This window comes from Triturus cristatus, chromosome 11, assembly GCF_964204655.1.
Source record: "Triturus cristatus chromosome 11, aTriCri1.1, whole genome shotgun sequence".
NCBI classification, from domain to species: domain Eukaryota; kingdom Metazoa; phylum Chordata; class Amphibia; order Caudata; family Salamandridae; genus Triturus; species Triturus cristatus.
In genome coordinates this window covers 188,882,073-188,906,116 of record NC_140594.1, presented here as the reverse complement: position 1 = coordinate 188,906,116, position 24,044 = coordinate 188,882,073, and the positions used below count along the sequence as shown (strand labels likewise).

General features: G+C 43.3%; 1 protein-coding gene across 2 annotated transcripts in view; it reads right to left on the bottom strand.

The window, feature by feature from the left end:
- PTPN11 (protein tyrosine phosphatase non-receptor type 11) overlaps nucleotides 1-24,044 on the bottom strand; it is a 663,532-nt gene that overhangs the window by 216,790 nt on the left and 422,698 nt on the right. For both annotated transcript variants that reach the window (XM_085636151.1, XM_085636152.1), the window contains exon 10: nucleotides 11,527-11,658. In XM_085636151.1, the coding sequence (XP_085492277.1) occupies nucleotides 11,527-11,658 (132 nt within the window). The remainder of the gene's footprint in view (nucleotides 1-11,526; nucleotides 11,659-24,044) is intronic.

The window sequence follows — 24,044 nt, the reverse complement described above, 5'->3', positions numbered from 1 at the left end:
TCCCGATGTTGGATGTTTTGTCTGAGAGAGACAGGATCAGCTTCATGTTGCCGTGTCAGCGTGAGGATGTTTATGTTGGGTTGTAATGTTTATTTTGTGAGCTCATATGACGTCACCCAGCGGGGTCATGTAGATATTGAAGAGAGTTGCGCTGAGCGAGGAGCCCCGCAGGTCTCTGCACGTAAGATATTGCGCTTCAGAGGCGTAGGGGGGAATGTTGATGGGTTGGGTTCTTCTGTCAGGAAGGAGCAGATCCTTTAAAGGGCAAATCCATCGATGCATGCTTCGTGGAGTCATTGAATTAGGATAGGACGGGAGACGGTGTCAAAGGCTGCTAATGGGTCAAGCAAAAATGAGGGCTGCGGTTCCCCCCTGGTGAGGATGATCCAGATGTCATCTGTTGGTACTATAAAGGTTGTGTTCGTGCTGTGTTTGGGTCTGAATCCTGACTGGCTTTTTCCTGGACTTTGGCTGGGTAGGGAAGGAGTGATATTGGTCGGTCATCGGCAGGTTTGGACAGATCAGACAAGGGTTTCTTTAGAATGGAGTTAACTGTGTGTTTCCATGGTTCTAGGAAGGTGGCTGCACTGTTGGAGGTTTTGAGGATTGGGGTGAAACCCTCGCTGATAGGGATTGTTGCTTTGTCAAAGGCGTGGTGGGTGCATGGTGCCACCAGGGCCCAGGAGTGAATGGTCTTCGAGATTGTTGTGGTTTCCTCTGTGTTAATGGTGTCCCATGTGGATTATGTTGGCTTTCTTCGTCTCTGCGAGACTTCTGGAGAGGGTAAGGAGATCGGTTGCAGGGGGTAGTTGCTGTATATGGTTGCAATTTTGCTGCAGAAGAAGTTAGAGAGGTTGTTGCACAGATCTTATCACAGAATAGTGCGATTTATGTATAGCAGTGAGAGGCTTCTGGGTGCAACTGACTGTACGAACTAGCACCAATTCGGAAGTATCAGGGCAGTGGAAGGTGTTGGACTTCAACCTTCGATGGAAGGGATCTGGCAAAATTCCTACCACACCTTCCTATGAGATTCAACATGCAGAGATTGATAAACCTTGAAAGTGCTCCAAGCCTGCTCAGTTGAGTTCCAAAGCAGAAGATGATTTTGCAATTGCAACTATTGGGGTTAAATAGTTCACCCTATACTGTGGGACTCCATAAAGGTAATCACACATGCATGCAACTACAGAACGTACCTCCTAAACAAAAGATGAAGTTACCATCTAAAAAAGTGGAGCATAAGAGGAAATTCATCCCCGCCCACTTTCTATAGACAGAAAAACCAGGAAACGGATGACACCCTGGTAAAAGGAAGGACATGCATGTAAGGCACTGGGTGTGGGCCTCTACACTACATTTTTAAAGTCACTACATCGTTTTAGAGAAGTATTGTCTACTATGAAGAAAATTCACCACCAGTTGAGAAAAATGGCAAAGTAATCTGGCAATTATGAGAGAAGACACGGTCCCAAAAGATAAAAGATATTTCCATTTGATCACATAATAAAAATATACAGTTTCTCATACTTGGAGAGATGACCTCTCTCTCACACACAGACACACACACACCACCCTATTGCCTTAAAACAAAGCTCCCATACAAACAATGGTGTCTTGTCTTAAGGTCACAGAGCAACTGCAATTGTCTAATGTCCATTTTGTACTCCTCTAAACTAGCAAAGACTTACTATAAAAAGGCTTTGTCATCGATCAGAAAAAAGTGGGAGTTTCTACTTACATGGATGAGAACGATTATCAGCAATGACAACAGGACTCTAACGAGTTCCCTTAAACTCTTCTAGTACATGACTGTTGGAACCCTTCATAAAATACAATAAATCACAGGTCTTTGCAGAGATTCATTCTGTTGGCTAAGTCAATTAAGCAGATATAATCTTGTAGATATACTATGACAGTATCTGGCACATGTGATGTATTGATACAAAGTATGGAATGCAATAACTAATACTAAATCAAAAAGATGTTTTGAAGCTATGAAAATTCACAATCCCTAACATAGCTGGTTGACAGCAACTATGAAGTTTAATGTAAATATTTTAAGTAAGTATAAGGACACACCTGGTCCAGAGTACAATAGCAGCATATCAGGCATGTACATAATGACATTTTTAAGAATTGAATACATAGGGCAAATGATTAAGAAGTCATTGTAATCCAATTTGGCAGTTGTTTCCAAATTTCCTAAATGACTGTCCACTCAAGAGACATTTCTGATTAATGTTAATGACAACGGAATTGTGAGTGAAATGATGTATGATTTGGGCCACTTGTGTTGAACCTCTTTCTTTGAAATTTTGCTTTTATTGGCATTTCATCAAGGGTTACAAACAATTATGCAATTATTCAACAAGGAATAAAGTATTGATTCATAATAGTGTAAGACTGCATTGAAGTATATTACTAGATTAACTCTCTGTGAGATACCTCGAAACACTTCCAGTGTAGCTTCATGTTATTGCTCATGTCATCAAGCCAACATCTATAAACATGTTATGCAGCCTCCTGGGCAACTGGAAGTAGTGCCATTTGTATATGTAGTGAAACCAGGAGTAAGAAAAACAAAACAAGTGAAACTAACACTAGTAGAACCAGAAGAATGCCTAATGGCTTCAACAGGAGGGGAGTAGAATTACTAATCATAACTAAGGCATGGTATAGGGATGGGTGGCAGAGCCTCTCACAACAGTTGCTTGATGAGAGTTGTGTGAGGAAGGTTAGATGGAGGTGCTCTCAGCCAGGGCTGTGTGCGTTTCATCCCATTCACTTGCAATTGGGTATTGTACGACCCCAGGCTTCCTCTCTGCGTAATGCTGTGCCTTCACACATGGCAAACTTGTGAACTGCGATTTCCCATCGCTTAATGCAGGAGACAGTAGCTGCTTTTCAATGAATAGTGATTGCTAATTTCACTAGTATCAGTAAAAGATCAGCAAATTCAATGGCAGCCTTACCTCACTTAGGGCAAGGGGCCAGGCATGAGGCTAGTCTAAGGAGTGCTGTAAGAATCCTGGCAATTCACCAGCTTTATTAAGACTTGGACTTCGTACCCGAACTGTATTAGTACTGGACAATTCCAGATCATATGAATAAAGTCTGCTTTCTCCGTGTGGCAGTGGGGGCAGTAGAACATCCCAGTGGGCTGCAATTTCCTAATTATGCTTAGGGAAAGGATAAGCCCAATGTGTCTGGTAATACTGGATCTTCTGCAATCTGGCGCTTCAAGAAACTTTCCACGGGTACTTCAAAAATCTATCCCGATCCCTTTCAAAGAGGGGATCACCCGTCAGTCTTCCAGTGGGTTGAGTCTAGTCAATAAGGCAGTGTATAATGTCTGTAAAACCCTGTATATATCCAGGTTATCAGCTGACTTCATGTGGCCATGGTGAAGAAAGATTGCATTTAACTGTGTGGGGTTTAGAGTTTGTGATGCACATCTGCCACAAAATCACCCCATGAGACAGCAATGACCCAGGAGGAAGTCCAGTACTGTCATCAAAGCTTCTAAAGGGATAATCACCCCGTTAGCAAAAAAGTGTGACATATCTTAGGCGTGTATGATACCATCTATCTGACCCAATAAGTCGTTCTCCAGTGACAATACTGTGTTATCCGCAGGAAGCAAGGGATAGTGGTCTTTGGCTTTAGTGATATAAGCGCCAAAGGAGTGAACTGTGCAACACAAGGGTGTTAAGCATCATTCCCGAGCTCACTCACGTTTTGCTATGCTAACCATCAAGAGAGGTATTGTGTCTGTCCCTCTGTACTCCTGGTCTGCTCGTCGTTTTAAAGTGTCTAAAGCCACTCTTGGGTGACCACCATTCCAAATAAGATTCAGCAGCAGAACAGCTAGGTTTTTAAATTATTCCCTGAGGAGAATATATTTTGTTTGTATAGCAGTAAAGGAGGTATGGTAACATTATAATTTTTGTCAGCGCTATCCGGCCAGCACAATAAGGGGGAGGGAATGCCAAAAGGTAACTTGAAAATGGAGGGACCTTATTTCACACTCGATCCAATGGTGGTGGCCTTCCATCTAGGGAGGAGAGCGATAGCGTATCCCAAAACCCAGGAAACTCTGGATCTGAGCGGCAATATACCAGTTTTGTCCCAGTTCACGTTCAGCTCAGATAAGTGGCCAAATACATACAATCAGCTAATAATCACATCAATATAAGTCTCAGCATCCTTTATATACACCGTCTGCCTAATAAGAGACAATGTTGTGTCCTTCCCCATTGGGAATACTCCACATTCTGGCGTGAATGGTTTGACTGCTAGCGAGTGCAAGAGTGGTGAGATAGGGCAACTTTTCTGGTGCTCTTACATATGTGGTATTGTTCCGAAATTACTTGAGCTGTCTGAACTTGCACAATTGAAAGGGTGTAGAGGGCCCTGATCCATTTGTGAAAGAAGCTTCCTACCCCAAAGCGGTCCAACACCTTGTCCAAGTACGTCCAGCTGAAGGTGTTGAATGCCTTCTCCATGTCAACCGCCAAAACCGCCACCTCTGGCCATTGCCTGGGGAATTCCTCAGAGATTTTAAACAGGTGTCATGTGTGGTGAGATGTGCTGTGGAGCGAAATAAAGCTGTTCTGGTTGGTGTCGACCAGCCATGGCATGTGTGGCAATAGCCTATTTGCCAAGATTTTCTTAAGTAATTAATAATCAACAATTACAATGCAGAGGGTGTGATATGCTGATAACTCATCTGATGGTCTCCTGGGCTTCTACATTGCTGTTATCACTGCTTCATGGGTCTGTGTGTGTGGGGGGGGGGGGGGGGGGGGGGTGTCACAGATTCCATAGTGTAAAGCTCCACCATTTTGGGTTCTACCATATCCGAGGAAACCCACATAAAATTCAAGGGGAAGGCCATCTGTGCCAGGGACTTTGTTTCACGCCAAAGAATACATCTTTTTTTTAAGCTCCTGTACAGAAATCAGACGCCCCAGCTCCTCTTCATGCTGGCATGTTAGCCTGGGCAGAGGGATTTCGCTCAGAAAATCATCAACTATGGTGTGTGGTATTTCGTCATAATTACCATATAGTTGCTTTTAATAGTCCAGGAAGGCCTTAGAAATAGCATTTTGTGTCAATTGGAGGATCCAGCGCAGTCCCTCACTTTGGTCAGACTGGACCCTCTTCTGTCTGTACCAGCAAACCTGGACAGGAGCCTACTGGATTTTTTTCCTGTGGTATGCTGGTGGGTCAAATAGGCTGCATAATCCAGACAGTGTTGTCGATCAGCTTATCACAGGCCTCGTGTAAGTCGGTTATAAGGACGTCGTCCGAGACTGCTCTACGCTCGAGGTAGCGCAACCAGCCCTCCAGTGTGGTGAGCTGTGGTTAAAGCTCTCTACTGAATACAATGTCGATAAATGTCTAGACGCTTCCCATATTCTAAGATAGGAGCTAGCCGGTCCCTTATTCTCCTCAAAAAAGAGCCTTATGAGTCAGTTAGGAAATGGTGAATCTTCTAGGGCATCGGGTTAAGGCTGCCAAGTGGCTTATGGGTGCCAGCCCCCTCTCTACTCTAGGAAACGTGGAGCAGCAGTGGGTGTGGTAAGAGATGGTGCGGCTCAGGTATTCCGCTGTTGGTGTCCATTACTGCCTCCAATATTTTGTGCAAGGGTGCCAGTGGTGCCTCATATCACACACCTTTATGACAAGATATACCATTGATTTTTCCAGAAAAAGATGTCCCTTTGGAACCATAATCAAGCCCTGATGAAGACCTTAGGAAGTCGATAAAAAGGTCCACAACAGGAAAGGTCGAAACGCTTCGGCTAATAGAAAATGAGAATGTACTGGGGATAAAACTATACAATAACGCCCCTAGAAGAGCCAAAACAAAACATCCAGTCAATGCTCTCCATCACTACTTTGAAAAATATATTTTTTCTTTAATCCCATTTAGGACCTCATCAATCATTCAATGTGGAGGCAACAATGAGTTTGCATGCCCCCACTATATATAAAGAGGATATCTGCGTACTGTTTTGATTCAACTTATATTTGTTATATTTATGTTTGTTGTCACACTGTATTGTTGGAAAAAGTGAAGATTTGTTTATTGTCAAATGTACAGGATTTGTGATTGTCACACCGAGAAAGTGTTTCTTCTGTTTCACATTAATTTAAATATACGAAAATCAAATTCAACTCGCAGTCAATAAATAGATCTGCTGAGAAAAAGTGATACTGTGATCTATGGTGTCAGAGGTATTTGCCATTTCAAAAGTATTACCCAGATTCCAGCCTCTGAACACCTTATTGAATCCCCCCTTTCATGTTATACACTCCCATTTAGAGTGGGCACCAGGCCAACAGGGTTTAGGTAGAATTATTTACCTATAAGAATTCAAAACTTTCCCGTCACCTAGACACAAGTGATATAGTAGTGACGAACAACTCTAGAACACTTCCACGAGGTGATTTAATCCAGTCCACCACACAGTCAAGTCTAACCAGTTCAGCGGAACTTACATACACGAAAACGAGGTGCCCACCCAACACAGTTTAAAACTTGCACAGGACTAATGACAGAACCAAAAACTCTGAGTATCAGAGAGGAAGATATTGAAGAACTTTTAAAACGGCCATCGACATTCAACTTAGGCATCAATTCCACAAACGTTGCCCAACAATCAGAATTAGAAAAAATAACAAGACTAAAGAAAAAACAAATTCGGACAGCACTACACGGTGAAGTACTTCTAGAACATCTACGAGCTGGCACAATACCATCCGGATTACAAGTCAAAAACATCCCTGTTATATTCACAGATCTACCTGAATACCTGGAAGGATTTAGCCATATAGGAACCAAATGCTCAAGAGATTGGATGTTCCACTCCATCAAAACTGCAGAACGATTAAGCCAAAGGGAGCTAGAACTAATTAAAGAACTAGAAGAAGCATTTCTCACCAACTGAGCAATAGAAAACGCACAAGCATTATTGTCCAAACTGGAAAAGGAAAATACAACTTTCAAAAAAAACACAGAAGATGCCAAAAGAACAAAACTCCAGAAAGATATAACCAATTTCTCGGAGACTAGAGCTTACCCCTATTTGGAGAAAGAATACTACAAACAACCCCAAAATACTGCAGCACTAAGAACATACGGAGGGAGGAGTAAGAGACGTTTCCTTACATTCTCCGACGCTACATCATCCTCGGGAACATCAAGTGAGAGTGAGGGATCCTCTACATCCAGAAATAACCAACAAAGACCATTCTACCAGCCGGCTCCTTTTTTAGACAGAGCAAGCAATCGACCACGAGGCAGGTCACGAGCAAACAGATGGTTCAATCCCCATCCGAACCAATACCAGGGGGAGATTACTACCCGGAGGAACGTATACCGTTGGTAACGAGAGAATCAGATTGCATTTACAATCTATCCGATTATGGCTTAAACACTTATGAAATTCAAGTCTTACAAAAAGGTCTATCATTTATTCCTACAGTGAAACCAGACCTTAACCAAACCAAGATGGAAATAATACAAGATAATCCTGAGAAAAAGAAAACATTTACCAAATGGAACCTCACAAAAGACGAAAATAAGGCATTGGAACAGTTAAGATCAAATACAAGCCTTATTATAAAGCCGGCAGACAAAGGGGGTGGAATTGTCATCTGGCCCAGAGAAAAATACGAGCTAGAAGTGGAGCGACAACTAGCAGATCCTAGATATTATCGGAAGACCAAAGAAGATTGGAATAGAAAAATCACGGATAAACTTCTACCCATCATACATATTGGAGCGGAAGAAGGATGGCTAACTAAAAAAGAAGCCGAATTTCTAATCAATAAGAATCCACGGACACCATTAATGTATGTTCTTCCCAAGGTGCACAAAGATTCAAATAACCCTCCAGGCCGACCTATAATTTCGGGAGTCAACTCGATTTTAGAAAGACCTGCAAAATACGTTGACACCTTCCTGAAACCTTTAGTCTGCAATATACCCAGCTACATCAAAGATACGATGCAAGCTATTACTTTATTGGAGGATTTTCCGTTTGATGAAGAAAACGAGCTTATGGTAACTCTCGACATCGTAAGTCTGTACTCCAACATCCCCCAAGAAGACGGCCTGGAAGCCATGCAAACATTCTTAGACAAACGCATCAGGCCGCACAATGTACCCACCACTTATTTAATACAGTTGGCAGAAATATGCTTGAAGTACAACTTTTTCACCTTTAATGATATTCAATTCCTCCAGATCATGGGTACTGCGATGGGTTGTCCATTCGCCCCAGAGATGGCCATAATGTTTATGGCCCTCTACGAGGAGAAATGGATATACAATAACAACCCACACGATGGCCATATCAAAATATGGCGTCGTTACATCGATGATGTGTTTCTGCTGTGGAGAGGCAACACACAACAACTTGAAAACTTCGTAACTTGGCTGAATGATAGAAATCCAAATATTCAATTTACGGTCAGTCACAGCAATTTGGAAATGAACTTCTTAGACCTGCTTATCAAACATGAAGAGGGTCACATCTACACAACACTGTATACAAAAACCACTGACAGGAATACCTTCTTGCATTTCTCCAGTTTCCACCAAAGAAATTTACAAGAGAATCTACCCCTTAGCCAGTTCCTAAGGATCAGGCGTAATTGTACAAAAAAAGAAGATTACTTCAAGAACGCAACAACACTACTTGAGAAACTGGTAATGAGAAATTACCCCAAAAAACTACTCAAAAAAGCATTGAAGCGAGCATGGTACACTCCACGAGATGCTCTGCTCACCCCCAAGACAGAGAAAAAAAGCACACCGTTGGTATGTGTTACCACCTTGTCAGGACGTACTACAGAGATGCAAAAAATCATTCGCAGAAACTGGAACACAATAAGTAGCATACCAGCTTTCGCACAGACTCCAATATTCGCTCTGAAGAAAACTACAAGCATCAGAGAGAAACTTGTACGAGCAAATACGACCATGAGGCAACCAGAAATCAATCTGAGGTCCATGTTATCATTACCGCCCATCAAAGGACACAAAAAATGTGGTACCTGTACCTCATGCGATAGCACCATAGAAGGAACCAGATTCACGTATGGAGAGAAATACATCAACCATGAAGATTTCACAAACTGTAATACCCACAACGTGGTATACTGCATCGTCTGCCCCTGCCCACTGGCTTACATTGGGAAAACCACACAACCAATCAAAAACCGCATCTCTCAACACCGATCCAGGATCAAATGCAAAGTATTGACCGCTACCATGGTCACACACTGTATTGAAAAAAATCATGGCCCAAAAGATCTAAAATGGACAGTACTACGCCACATACGAGGGAAAAACATCGATGCAATTCTATCAAAAAGCGAAGCAAAAACTATAATGTTCCTAGGAACCATTGCCAATGGGATGAACGAAATGACAGAATTGACACATATTATATAGAAGAAGAATGCCATAAGTTTTCTCTCTGAGAAGCGGAGTTGGAGGTTCACATCATAAAATTCTTACCTTTCCCGAAATGAAAAATACCACAGTGATAACAATCCAAAAAAAACTTTATTGACAAACGAAGAAACTCATAGACCAGCAATATAGACACAATAGAATGCATTATAACACAAAAAAACTACAGATTGAAAAGCAAGGAGCCATAAATTTGATTCCACATCAGGAGGAGCACAACAGAAGCCATCAAGATAAACACTGAAAGCAAATACATCCCGCTGCCGTTAACATTTCGAAAGGAGAACCCAGGAAGTCGCCGGACATCAACAAATAAAGCGTTGCTATAACAACGCAATCCGAACGCGGTGACGTCGGAACAAACAAAAACGCGTCCAATCAACACATACTTCCGAAACAGGAAGTTTTCGCACAACGACGGACGGCGACGAAGACCAAAGAAGAGAAGAAAAAGCTCAGAATTTCAAAGAAAAACAAACGGTATGAAAGCAACTTGAGATGACGGAAATCACTGACCTTTGAGATTAAGCACTGCCGTCACGAACGATATAGTTTTTAAATAAGCATCGTTAATCACTCACGCATACGTGTAAATCATTTATACAGCTAAGTAGGAATTCGAGAGGAAACCACGGCTCATGTTCCGATACATCACTGGGAATCGAGTAAGCTACATAATTGTCGCATATTATGCACAAGTTGGTGTTCACCGAACCACCTTTGGGATAATACACATGGGAGCACCTGTCACACACAAAAAATGTGTTTGTAGACAACCCCCCATTACAGCCCCTTGCCACTCTTTGTATCCAACAGATCCATAAAGACGCCATTAACCGTCTAAAGACCCACTTGCCAACCTCTTGACTAGAGGTCGAACGGGAAAGGTACGTTAAGCCACAAACAAAGAACTAGTGAAGCCTTGATTCTGTTAAAAATGAAACACACAATGTGAGAAAGCCAACCATGACAGAGATATGTCCCCCTTGCACCCCGCAGGTGAAAGAAGGCGCAAGCACCTTTTACCTGACAGCACGTAAGTTCCACCTTTAACTAGGTTTATAAGAAAATGTCTCTGTGACCTTTTAGAAAATAAATTGAGCACACTTTATATTACCCAATATCACACACCTTTATGACAAGATATACCATTGATTTTTCCAGAAAAAGATGTCCCTTTGGAACCATAATCAAGCCCTGATGAAGACCTTAGGAAGTCGATAAAAAGGTCCACAACAGGAAAGGTCGAAACGCGTCGGCTAATAGAAAATGAGAATGTACTGGGGATAAAACTATACAATAACGCCCCTAGAAGAGCCAAAACAAAACATCCAGTCAATGCTCTCCATCACTACTTTGAAAAATATATTTTTTCTTTAATCCCATTTAGGACCTCATCAATCATTCAATGTGGAGGCAACAATGAGTTTGCATGCCCCCACTATATATAAAGAGGATATCTGAGTACTGTTTTGATTCAACTTATATTTGTTATATTTATGTTTGTTGTCACACTGTATTGTTGGAAAAAGTGAAGATTTGTTTATTGTCAAATGTACAGGATTTGTGATTGTCACACCGAGAAAGTGTTTCTTCTGTTTCACATTAATTTAAATATACGAAAATCAAATTCAACTCGCAGTCAATAAATAGATCTGCTGAGAAAAAGTGATACTGTGATCTATGGTGTCAGAGGTATTTGCTATTTCAAAAGTATTACCCAGATTCCAGCCTCTGAACACCTTATTGAATCCCCCCTTTCATGTTATACACTCTGAAGTGGCTCCAGAGCGCAAGCTGGCGCAGGTTCTGCCATGGGCTACACTGTTGTCTCCAAACAAGGGTTTGCTGGATGCCAGATAGGATGTCGATCAGGTAGGGATTCGTGGTCAGCCCATCGTTCCAGGTTTCTCCAGCCTGCCTCACTCAACAGTGCTCGAGCAGCTCTCAGATATGAGTGATGTTGGGGGGGAACGAGCAGCTGGAGCGATCCTGTGAGGTCCAAGTGAATTGGGTAACGCAGATGTACTTACTTGTCCAACCTTGGAGAGTTTGAGCTCTCGTAATATGTAGTCATGAGCTGGTGTCTCCTTGACATTCCTGACTCGCATAACTCCATATTCCTTTAGAGCGAATTCTTCAGGCCAATACTTGACACATTTGCTCTGGAGAGAAACAAAAACAGAACGCCATTATGTAAAACAAATGCCAGTATTATTCTGCACAATTCTCATTTGGGAATAGGAACATTTCTGTTGTAGCACTGTTAACGTTACAAACCGCTCAAATAAAATCACAAGAAATTAAGTAGTAGCAACTAGTGCTTGAAAATACAAAATCAGCAAAACTGCAGCAGCAAGTGCTATAGAATAGCAAGCTTTTTCTGGGATATCTATGCTTGTGCACATATACAAATAAAATATATTAATGAGAAAATAACATACAAAAACACTTTATCTAAAGATGACATACAAGAATCAGTACATGAAAACCCATGCTTGTATTGTAGTTTAGTCATTTTACAAATTTGGGAAACAGAAAATAATCTGACATCAGAAGCATGGAAGATCCATCAAGGCAAGAATATTAGGGATACAACATGAATCAATCTTTCTTTCGGTTTTACTTTTGATAATCTTTTTTAGTGCAGACCTAGCCACAAAGGTAGCAGAGCCAGTCAAATAAAACTATTCATAAAATGAAAGTTAAATCAGTTGCAATAGTAGGATCATAAGAGTGAGTATTGGAGGATAACATGAATAGAGTATTAGCTAGATGTGATGGAAAAGACAGGTCTGCAGGCAAAAAGGTAAATCAGGAAGGCTGAGAAAAGAAGATTAGTCTTTAGCAAACTGGAAACTAAGCAGATCTTGTTGAGGAGATGGTGAAACATTTTGTGGGCAAAGCAGGAAAATGCTTGATCCAGAGCTTTGTATCTCGTACATCAAGGGATTTTAAAGACTTGCTGCATGTAGATCTGCAGCCACCTGCAATCGTGAGTTTGTTATTCAAATAGGGTGGATGAGCGAAGTGCATGGCTATGAAGATTAAGGAGACCTTAAGGAGCTAGTACAGCTTGATTATTAGTAATATTACATAACATGATTTGCTTTCTTCAGATTGCTTCACTCTACCCTGTAGAAAAAAACTGATTGATAGCTTTCAAAAATCTGGCTATAAAGAGTGAAGAAATAGCTGAGTACCCAGCGTGAAGCATAGTCACTTGGCTCGAGTAGGAAGAATCGCTATGGCAAACCAGCTTTTCTATTCGGACTGAAATTAGGTGGAGAAGAACTCCATTTTCATCAGGTTAAGGTTTAATTAGAATGAAGCCATCAGTTTTGCATTGTATCAGATGAGCTTTATGGATGCTATCAGTGAAGAAAACCTTCCAGTAATGTGCAGTGTTATATGCTCATTGATGGTACTCTGACCCCAGTAGTCCTATGTATATGGTGAACAGAGCTCAGTCCAAAAGAGATCATTGAGGTACTTCACATGAGGGAGACAAGCTGGGAACACAGATAATTCAGTTTTCACAAATTGTCATCTCTGGAAAGAAAGTAAAACTGTGAATTTCCTGAAAAGAAAAATAGAGAATCAGTTCAAGATCACTCCACTACTTCCTTTTAAAGGGAATATGGCCGGGAGTAGGATATTGTGAAACACTATGTCAAATACATAAGTACACAGCAAGCATCCTGCTAGCCAGGAAATGAAGAGCATTCTCAAGCACCTAAAGTGTGGTGGAATCAATTCTGCATGTTGGTCTGAAACTTGACTTGAAGGAAATTAGAAAATTGGAGGTGGGCATGTGGGAAGTCAGTTAAGCAGAGACAGTTTTTCGATGAGTTTTTCAATAAAGCAAACTTTAGAGACATCTCTGAAATTAAAAAGTTTGACTGAACCTTGTTGGCTTGCTTTTTGCAGGGGTGGGGTAATTTGAAATCTTTCTAATACCAAGTAGAAGATTCCTTTGATAAGAGGCATTCAGAATCTTAAAGATTATAGGATCCGAGTACTATTTATTTAATGGAGTTAAAAGTATGACTTAACAAATTGTCATTCAATATTAGGGTGCTTAGTAGACCAGACTGTATGTCATAGTGTGAAATGTCACAAGAGAAGTGCCTCTTGTGCATCACATTAAATGTTCTTGATTGGTTTCTGAGAAAGCATTAAGAATACTTAGAACAATCTCTATGCAGTGAGATAATAGGAAGGAATTCAGTGGATTAGTTCGTTTTTTTCTAGCAATAAACTAAAGAACAAGTTACTTACCTTCGGTAACGCTTTTTCTGGTGGATACAGTATCTGCCTGTGGATTCCTCACCTTGTGAATATCCCCTGCGCCAGCAACATTCGGAAACTTTTGTAGCAGTCCACGCCGATGGGGTCGAAGGCGACGTCACAGAGACACGGCTCCGCTTGCGACTCCGCTGACGTCACCGGCTCCATAAGAAGACCTCGTCGGCGTGATGACGTCAGTTCCGCCCCTTTTTTCCGTGCCTTCAAGGCACACGGACAGACTGACAGCAATATATATACACAGTATACACAGTACACAATATGTATATCAACACACCCAGTGTGGAAAATAAATAACAAAGCACAAGAAATAACATAATGCCTTTGACAGTGATAAACACATTTGAAACCCATCAATAGAATTACAGGCATAGAATTACAGGTATAGAAGGATGGACAACGGGGAGGCGGGTGGGTCAGTGAGGAATCCACAGGCAGATACTGTATCCACCAGAAAAAGCGTTACCGAAGGTAAGTAACTTGTTCTTCTGATGGATACATCTGCCAGTGGATTCCTCACCTTGTGAATAGATTCCACAGCAGTCCCCACTCCCGGAGGAGGGTGTCCACCCTTCTATACCAGAAAATCCTGAAGGACGGAACGAGCAAAGTGTCCGTCCCTCCTCACCTCAGTGTCTAAGCAATAATGTTTTGCGAAGGTGTGGAGGGAGGCCCAAGTTGCCGCCCTACAAATGTCCTCCACAGGAACACCCCTAGACAAAGCAGAAGTGGAAGACTTTGCTCTAGTGGAATGAGCCCTCAGACCCTCCGGAGGTTCCTTACCAGCCAGGGAGTAGCAAATCTTGATGCACAAGACAATCCACCTGGAAAGGGTGCGCTTGTGCACCGCTCGACCTTTCCTGCAGCCAGCAAAGCCCACGAAGAGCTGGTCATCAACCCTGATGTCCTTTGTCCTGTCGAGGTAAAAGCTCACCGCCCTCTTAGGGTCCAAACGGTGAAGTCTCTCCTCCTCCTTGGAAGGGTGAGGGGGAGGATAAAAAGTAGGAAGGGTAATGGATTACCCCAGATGGAAAGGAGATACCACCTTAGGCAAAAACGCAGCCCTGGTCCTAATTACCATTCGTTCAGCATGCACAGTCAAAAATGGGGGTTTTGAACTAAGAGCTTGAAGCTCACTTACCCTCCTTGCAGAGGTGATTGCAATAAGGAATACCGTCTTAAAGGACAACAGCCTCAAGGGACATTTGTGTAAGGGCTCGAAGGGAGAACCCATAAGATAAGTTAATACAAGGTTTAAGTCCCATTGAGGCATAATAAAGGGAGTTGGAGGAAACTTGTTTGTAAGGCCCTTTATAAAACGAAGAACAATAGGTGACTTGAATAATGACGGCTGATCCGGCAAACAAAGAAAAGCCGACAAAGCCAATAAGTATCCTTTCACAGTAGCCACAGCAAAGCCTTGCTGAGCAAGTGAAAGGGCAAACTGTAGAATGTTAGACAAACGAGCCTTCAAGGGATCAATGGAACTCTCTACGCACCAAAGCACAAATTTAGACCACCTATATGAGTATATAGATTTGGTGGAGTGTCGCCTGGCCGATAAAATAACATCCACCACATCTGGCGGGAGAGAGAAAGAATTCAGGTTGCCCCATTCAATCTCCAGGCATGAAGGTGTAAGCTCTGGAGGTGGGGGTGTAGAACCTGCCCCTCCGACTGCGAGAGGAGGACTGCCCTCAGTGGGAGACGGAGCGGAGGGCACGAGGAGAGGTGGAGAAGATCTGTGTACCACACCCTTCTTGGCCAATCCGGGGCGACCAAAATAACTTGGGCCCGGTCTTGGCGAATCTTCCTCAGAACCCGAGGAATCAAGGGTATGGGAAGAAACACGTAAAGCAGTCGTGATCCACAACTCAACTGAAACGCGTCCCCCAACGCTCCCTGCATCGGATACTGGAGACTGCAGAATGACGGGCAGTGAGCATTCTCGTGAGTGGCGAACAGGTCCACCCGAGGAGTTCCCCACATCCGGAAGACGTGACGAAACACCTCCAGATGAAGCCTCCACTCGTGGGCGGCGGAGAACTGCCGACTGAGACTGTCCGCACGTACGTTCAGAACCCCGGCCAGATGATTTGCCATCAGACAAATCTGATGGTCCTGAGCCCAGGACCATAGACGCAGGGCCTCTCTGCAGAGACAAAGAGACCCCACTCCTCCCTGTTTGTTTATATACCACATCGCGGTCGTGTTGTCCGTCAGGACTTGAACAGACTGACTGCGAAGGGAAGGGAGGAAGGCCTTGAGCGCCAAACGTATCACCCGTAACTCCAGAAGGTTGATGTGAAGAAACCTTTCCTCTGGAGACCAAAGACCCTTGATCTCCAGATCCCCCAGATGAGCACCCCACCCTAAAGTGGATGCATCCGTTATCACCGTGGCCACCGATGGAGGTAGATGGAAGGGCTTCCCTTGGGACAGATTGCCCTCCACGCTCCACCAAGATAGCTCCGCTGCAGCTTCTGTGGAGATCCTCACAGACTCCCTGAGATCCCCTTTGTGCTGATACCACTGCCTGCGGAGACACCACTGGAGCGCCCTCATGTGCCAGCGTGCATGGTTGACCAACAGGATGCAGGAGGCGAACAGACCGAGCAGACGAAGGACCTTCAGAACTGGAACGACCGCTCCGTTGTAAAATAAAGGAATCATTTCCTGTATGTCGAGAATCCTTTGAGGAGGAGGGAATGCTCGACAAACAGTAGTATCCAGTACCGCACCTATGAACAGGTTGCGCTGAGAGGGCACCAGGTGAGATTTGGGCACGTTGATCGAAAAACCCAATTTGTACAACAGCCGAGTTGTATCCTGCAGATGACGCAGCACCTTCTCCGACGACTCAGCCTTGATCAGCCAGTCGTCTAAATAAGGGAAAACCGAGACCCCCGACCTTCTGAGATGGGCTGCCACCACCGCCATCACCTTCGTGAAGACCCGAGGTGCCGACGTAAGACCAAACGGGAGGACCGCAAACTGATAATGTTGCGACCCTACCGTAAACCGGAGATACTTCCTGTGCGACTTCAGGATGGGGATGTGAAAATACGCATCCTGCAAGTCGAGCGACACCATCCAGTCCTCCTGATTCAGCGCCTGAAGAACCTGCGCAAGGGTGAGCATCTTGAACTTCTCCTGTTTCAGGTAAAAGTTCAGAATTCTGAGGTCCAGTATCGGACGTAACCTGCCGTCCTTTTTCGGAATCAGGAAATACCGGGAGTAGCATCCCTGACCCCTCTCCTGCTCTGGAACCACCTCTATCGCACCTTTCTGAACCAACTTCAGGACTTCCTCCTGCAGGAGAAGACGGTGGTCCTCCGAGCAAGCTCCTTGGCAAGGAGGGTAATTTGGAGGGAATTCCCGAAAGGGAAGGGCGTACCCATTTTCTACAAGATCCAGAACCCAGAGATCCGTAGTTACAGACTCCCAATCTTGTAGAAAATGGGTAAGCCGGCCCCCCACAGGACCAGCATGATCCGGAATGTCGAATCTAGGGCTGCTTTGCGGTGGTGGGAGGGGCTGAGGAAGAGGAGGAGGAGAGTTGACGGCCACGTGAGCGACCCCTAAATCTTCCTCTGTATCCCTTGGACAAAGAGCCTTGCTGTTGTTGCTGCTGCTGCTGGGTCGGTCTATAAGAGCGAAAAGTTGCCCTTCCAAAGCCCCTGTATCTTTTGAAAGATCCTCTCGGCTGGGTTTGAAGGCCCAACGACCTAGCCGTAGCCTTACTCTCCTTGAAGCGTTCGAAAGCAGCATCCGCCTTCTTCCCGAACAAACCAGACCCATCAAAAGGCAAGTCCAATAAAGTCGACTGCACATCCGAGGAGAATTCAGAGGACTTTAGCCATGCACCCCTCCTGGTGGCGACAGAAGACCCCATGACCCTGGCAACTGAGTCTGCTGTGTCCAGTCCACTTTGAATGACTTGGCGAGCAGCCGCCTGGGCATCAGTGAGAACTTCACTGAAGCCGGCCCTATCCTCCTCCGACAGCTTTGGTGCCAACTTCTTCGTTGAGTCCATGAGCGCGTGGATATAGCGCCCCAACAAACACGTCGCGTTTGTTGACTTAAGAGCCATACTGGCTGATGAAAAGACCTTTTTGGCCGATTGGTCCACCTTTTTGGCCTCTCTGTCTCCTGGAACCTGAGGAAAGGCCCCCTTAGATCTCCCCGAACAAGCTGCCTGAACTACCAAGCTCTCAGGCGAAGGGTGCAAAGTTAAAAATTCAGGATCCCCTGGAGCCACTCTATATCTCCTGGCGACTGCCCTGGAGACCGCAGGAGCTGAAAAAGGCTTGCGCCATTACCTCTCGCACAGGTTCCATAATAGCCTCATTAAAGGGTAACAAAGGCTCCGAGACTGCAGTAGGCGAATGCAGCACCTCAGTAAGAATGTTAGACCTGAACTCCGTGGTTGGTAACTGAAGGTCCAACAACTCCGCAGCTTTTCTGATGACCGCATGATACGGCGCTGCATCTTTAGAGGGCTCATCTGATGGTGGAATGATTTCCCACTCTGGAGACAAATCCAGTCCACTCGCCTCTTTTAGCTCTTCAAACACCTCATCAGATTCAACTAACTCTCCCTCTTCAGCCTCTTCCAAATGAAAGCGTCTCTCATCCACCACTCTCTGTGCTTCCCTTCTGGAACGAATCCGTACCAGCGGCGTCGGCGGCGCCGTGTTCGAATCCGACGGCGCCGGCAGCGGCGGCGAACGCGGATCCGCAGGAGCAGCCGGCGTCGAACGAAGTCGAGTCAGCGCCGGGGAAGAGGGAAGCGGCGTCGATGTTCTCGCCGCCGGTAGCTGCCAAGACGGCGTCGCCGGAAAGAAAGGCATGAATGGAGCTTGAGGGTAGACCTGCGGCACTCCCAAATTAAAAGCCATCGGACCAATCGGACCCACAGGTGCACCAGAGGTATACATGGCCCTTGAAAACACCCCGTACATGGCATTTAGATAATGCGTGGGGTCCTGACCTGGAGCAGGGAATGCAGGATACTGGTCAGGCATCACCGGACTCGGGCCTGCCGGCGCCGACGGTGGTACAAGCGGCGTCACAGTCTCACCCGGTGCCTGAAGATCATCAACCGGGGCCGGAGACGGAGCCGGAGAATAAGCTGGAGCCGGAGATGGAACCGGCGTCGGGGATGACACCGGCACCGGAGACCCAGCCGGAACCGGGGAAGTCACCGGAGAAGAAGGAGCTGGAGGTGAAGTCGGGACTGGAGAAGGAGACACTGACTCTCTCCGACGTCGAGTTGGCGACGAGCCGAACCTTTATCGGAGTGATGATGTGAAGAATGCCTCCTCTTCTTCTTATGCTTCTTACTTCTCGAAGCATGCCCCGAAGTCGATTTGGACGCCGACCTCGACCTCGACCTGGATCCAGACTTCCTTCTTCCTCTTTTTTCCTTCTTCTTCATCCGAGCGATGAAGAGCTTCGCCTCTCTTTCTTTAAGAGCCTTCGAGCTCATCTTGCGGCAGCTGGAACAACATCCACATCGTGGTCGGATGAAAGACACCAAACACAATCTTCGTGTGGGTCGGTAATAGACATGTGCTTGCCACATTCTCGACAGGGCTTGAAACCCAACTTCCTTGTCGACATCTTCTCGAAGAAAGACAGATAAATTCCAGAAAATACACAAAGTAACAAGTAAAGCTACTAGTAACGATTCCCAAAATCCGTTGGTGTCGTCGGCGTGGAAAAAAGGGAACTGACGTCATCAGGCCGACGAGGTCTTCTTATGGAGCCGGTGACGTCAGCGGAGTCGCGAGCAGAGCCGTGTCTCTGTGACGTTGCCTTCAACCCCATCGGCGTGGACTGCTACAAAAGTTTCCGAATGTTGCTGGCGCAGGGGATATTCACAAGGTGAGGAATCCACTGGCAGATGTATCCATCAGAACTACGTTTACAGCTACCATTGTCTATATTCAGACAGGTAGTAAAGAGTCTTGCATTGGGTCATTTGGGTCTTGTGGCTACGCCTTAGCTTTTGAGGGGTCTCATGCATTTATTTGGAGTTTTCATACATTTGCAGGCTTTCCTGTCTTCCTGATGAGGCATTTTCTCATGTTTAACTCATTGCTGTATCGAGGAGCTCATTTTTGGGATTTAGCGAATTTCCATTTTAAAGAGGTATTTTTTAAATGTGTTATTATTGGTTTTCAAGCAATGAAAGCATCACGTTAATAAGAAATAACAACAACAAACATTTTCCCCCTCTCTGTAAGTGGGATACCTAATCAACTGCACATTGACCAGATCATAGCTGTTTACATTGTCTTTATAATATGCACCAACTCCAATATATGCATTAATACTGTACTTATGTGTTATGTTTCAGTCAGTCCCCTTGTAATTACTCAGTGTTTTCCCAGTTTCCCTCATTATGTTCTCGTCTGATTGCCACTAGATCTCATTCTAACTTGCCGCCTTGATTGTTCATTGTACTTCGAAATTTCTTGCATTCCGCCGTAACCCATTTCAAGAATTCTTTGTACCACTGTCTCACTTGGGAGGGTTACAGCTCGTTTCAATTGTACAGCAATACAATTCTTCCCATCAGTCCCAATTCATTATCTTAACATAATGTTTCGTTTTTTTGTTCCTGGTTAACATTCACAACAGACATGTCTGAAAAATCACATTGCGCAGGCATGTTTGTCAGAGTTCCCAGCTCTTCGGTTACCACTTGCCAAACATAAAGGGACAACATTTTTAATAACTCCCAAATGTTCTTTGAAATATGTAACTGTTCAGATAAGAGAATAACTATTAAAGAAACAGTCTACATTTATGCTGTTCATTTTTCATTTATCAATTCAAATATACATTTATGTTTTAACTGTTTTGTAAAGCGTTGGCCAATGATAAAAGGCCACATTGTACTGCTGATCACTTATTCCATGAAGGGATATTTAGAGACCAGTGGTCTGAAATCAGAATGGCCTGTTGGTTCAAGGTTGATTTTTTTTCAGGAGCTAGGTAATTTCACATGATTTTAAAGCATGGTAGAGGCAGCCTCTCAATAGCCGCTTCTTCATGGGTAGCTGAAAATCAATCAACACATTCTTGGGAAACTGTAATTTGATGTAGGAACAACTCTAATCCTTGGAGCCGATCAAACAGTGCTCAGTTGGCCCATGTACTTTGTCAAGTAGGAGGTAGCCCCGAACGTTCCTAACTAAAGAATGTGAATGCCTCGTTGAAAAGGCATATCTTGACCTTTTTCTTGAAGACTGCTAGTTAAAAGAGAATTCTGAGATTTGGGCACAGACAGATCTAGATTTAAACACCGAGAACTTGGATTGATCTCCCTCTGTGTACCTTTCACTTAAATCTGGCTTGTAAAGTCACTTTAGACTTACTGAATCTGAAGTTAAGATTGAGTGTATGGTTAGGGGATTCTGTATGTATACTGGGCCTTGGCTCTTCCAGGGTGAAGACAAAGAAAAATAATATGAATATTATTCTCAGAACCACTGGAAAAATAATAGAGGTTTTTGACGGTCAGCATGATGGAAGACAATTTTTATTGGTTGAGAAAGAGTTTGGCAGCTTTTGCTTCAGAATCTCCTTCTTTGCCATCCTAACATAAGCAATATTAGTCGAGTTTCAATAACACCAAGATCTAACAAGACAAAAATAGTGAGATAGATGAAGTAGCAGGTGAAGTCTTTAAGTCAGCATGATATAGATGTCAGTGTTTTTCACTACAACAATGAGTTGATGGGAAAAAGTAAGTTTCTCATCAGAAGATAAACCAATTTCTTAACTGTATGAGCAAGTCAGAACAGCTCCCAGCTCCAATGGCCACATGAATTCATCTGGAGGAGTTAGAATTCTAGCATTCAGTCTTGCATCACTCAGGCAGAGCTAATACTTCATGCAGAGATCTTGATCTTACTTTTATTCAAGTCATTGTGATTGTCCAGGTGTATGTGCAGTTGAAAGTCATTTGCGTTATTCTGGAACTAAACATGATATTGTGGCACTGACCTCATATAAATGATGAAATGTAGGAGGGAAGAAAAATAATAATTATTAAATGTATTAAGTGCATTGCCACCAAAGCATCTTAGCATGAGGAACAACCAAAAAGAAGCAGACAAAAATAACAAAACAACAGACTAGGAGGACAAAGAAAGGTGTCACCTACATATCCAACTGAGTGAATAAAAAATAGGGCTTGGCCCATAGACAGGATCTTACTGCCTTTGTAACCATTCTAATATTCAGAGAGATCTCCTGCTGGCCCATAACGTTTTTCTCTGCAGCACTTTAAGAAGGAGAGTGCACCTGATCGTAAAAGATTCACTAGGTGGTAGGGGGTGACCACATTGAAAAGAAACAAGGGGTAATTATTGTGGAAGGCCATATGGACAAGACATCTTGTCCTTTTATGGACACCCAGCTTAGGAAAATGGACATCTATGAGATGTACTCATGTAAAAGAAGTTTGATTGACATGGAGCAGAAAATAAATTGGATTACTTGGCTTAGGGTTGCTAAAAGTAATTTCCTGATCTTTTATGAGGTCCTTTAATGCTTTAGGTTTGCCAGATCTTGCATTTAACAAGGGAGCTGCTCTAAAAGGAAGTGCCAAGTAATATGGTAACTTTTATTTGAAATGCTGTAGCACCAATATTAACTTATTGCAATGTTTCCAATGACTGCAGTTCAGAATCAGCATTGGCTGGAAACTTTAAAGTCTGAATTAGCTTTTGGCTAGAATGCTGATACAATGTACTTTACTGGAGAAATTAAGGAAATGTAGGGTGTTTAAGATGATGTCTACTTCAATATGGCAAATGCTGTGACTGTCTGGTGTGCTGATGGTTGCCTGCTCTACCCTAGTGGAATTCGCCATACATTTTGCAATGTTACATGGGTGTTTATTGGCAGGTACGAATTTTGAAATGAAAAAAACGAAAAACTAAAATATCAAGGCGTAAAATCAGAGTAGGTCTAGCTATTTTTCAATAGTATAAGTGATTTAAGAAAAATACATCAAGTATCCCCAAAAACATATTTTCAAATAAAAAGAATGTTCAGTCCTTATAGAATAACTGCCAAATATCCAAGCTAGCCGTAATACTAATTAATCTCACCTACAAGCCAGCCCAGTCTCACATTAATCAGAAGCTGAATTTAGACCAAAACTTATACCAAAATGTTTTGGTGATTTACTAAACATTACAAAAAATACATTGTGTAGTCCGGAGGGGCAGCTTCAGATGCTGTTTTATTTCAAAATTGAGAAAAATGTATCACCATATTCTGTACAGATTACTTTTTCTAAAGCTTCAATTGTTAAACTTCCTAAGTCTTTCCTTGTCACATGAAAATGCTGACATCCATCAATTCAGAGACACCTTTAACAAATAGCTAGTATTATTAAATCCCCAAAAGGAATTCTAGCCAAGCAAGAAGTGGTTTGTTCCAAACATCCAGAGCAAAAATCTAATTAAGACTAATGAAAGCAAAAACAATTGAAACAAGGTTCCTGATCACAACATGTCTAAAAGAGGAAAAATAAAGTAATGCTGATAACTGGACAACATGTGAGGAAGGAGTAAGGGGAAACAAGCGCCTATGTCAAAACAAAAGATAAACGTACTATCCACATTCCAAAGGTTCCAGACACAATCTATATAAGACAATTTATCAGGAGCAGAGTTCGGCTTGATTCCTGAACAAACACTACTGGTTAACTTATTGTGCATACACCCAAATGTAATTAAGATTGCTGTCCTGAAAAGAGGATTGAGCTACATACCCACTATCTGTTATTATGCATTTGAAAGCAGGATGAAGATCTTCAAACTGTACTCCAAGATTGCACTAAAACCATTTTTCAAGATCAAGACCAAGAATATTAGGATACCATTTGTCTCGGAAAACCCTCCTCTATCTAACCTTCCTAGAATACCATCCCCCATGTAACCATACACCTTCAAGCAGCTATTTACGAAATATATTACAAATTTGCAACAAGAACATAACTGTTAGACCACTAAAAACGGATTGAAGGGAGATAAACAGACCTTTAAGTCATTGAATAGCAACAAGAATGTAGTGATTAAGCTGCAGATAATAGGAGGAGTGCTCAGACATTATGGATATCAAATCAAACAGAGCAGAGACACTTTTTCTTTAATGACACCAGCAAAACAATGAACTGGAACGTGGTCCAGAGTAATTACCAACAACAGAATTTAAT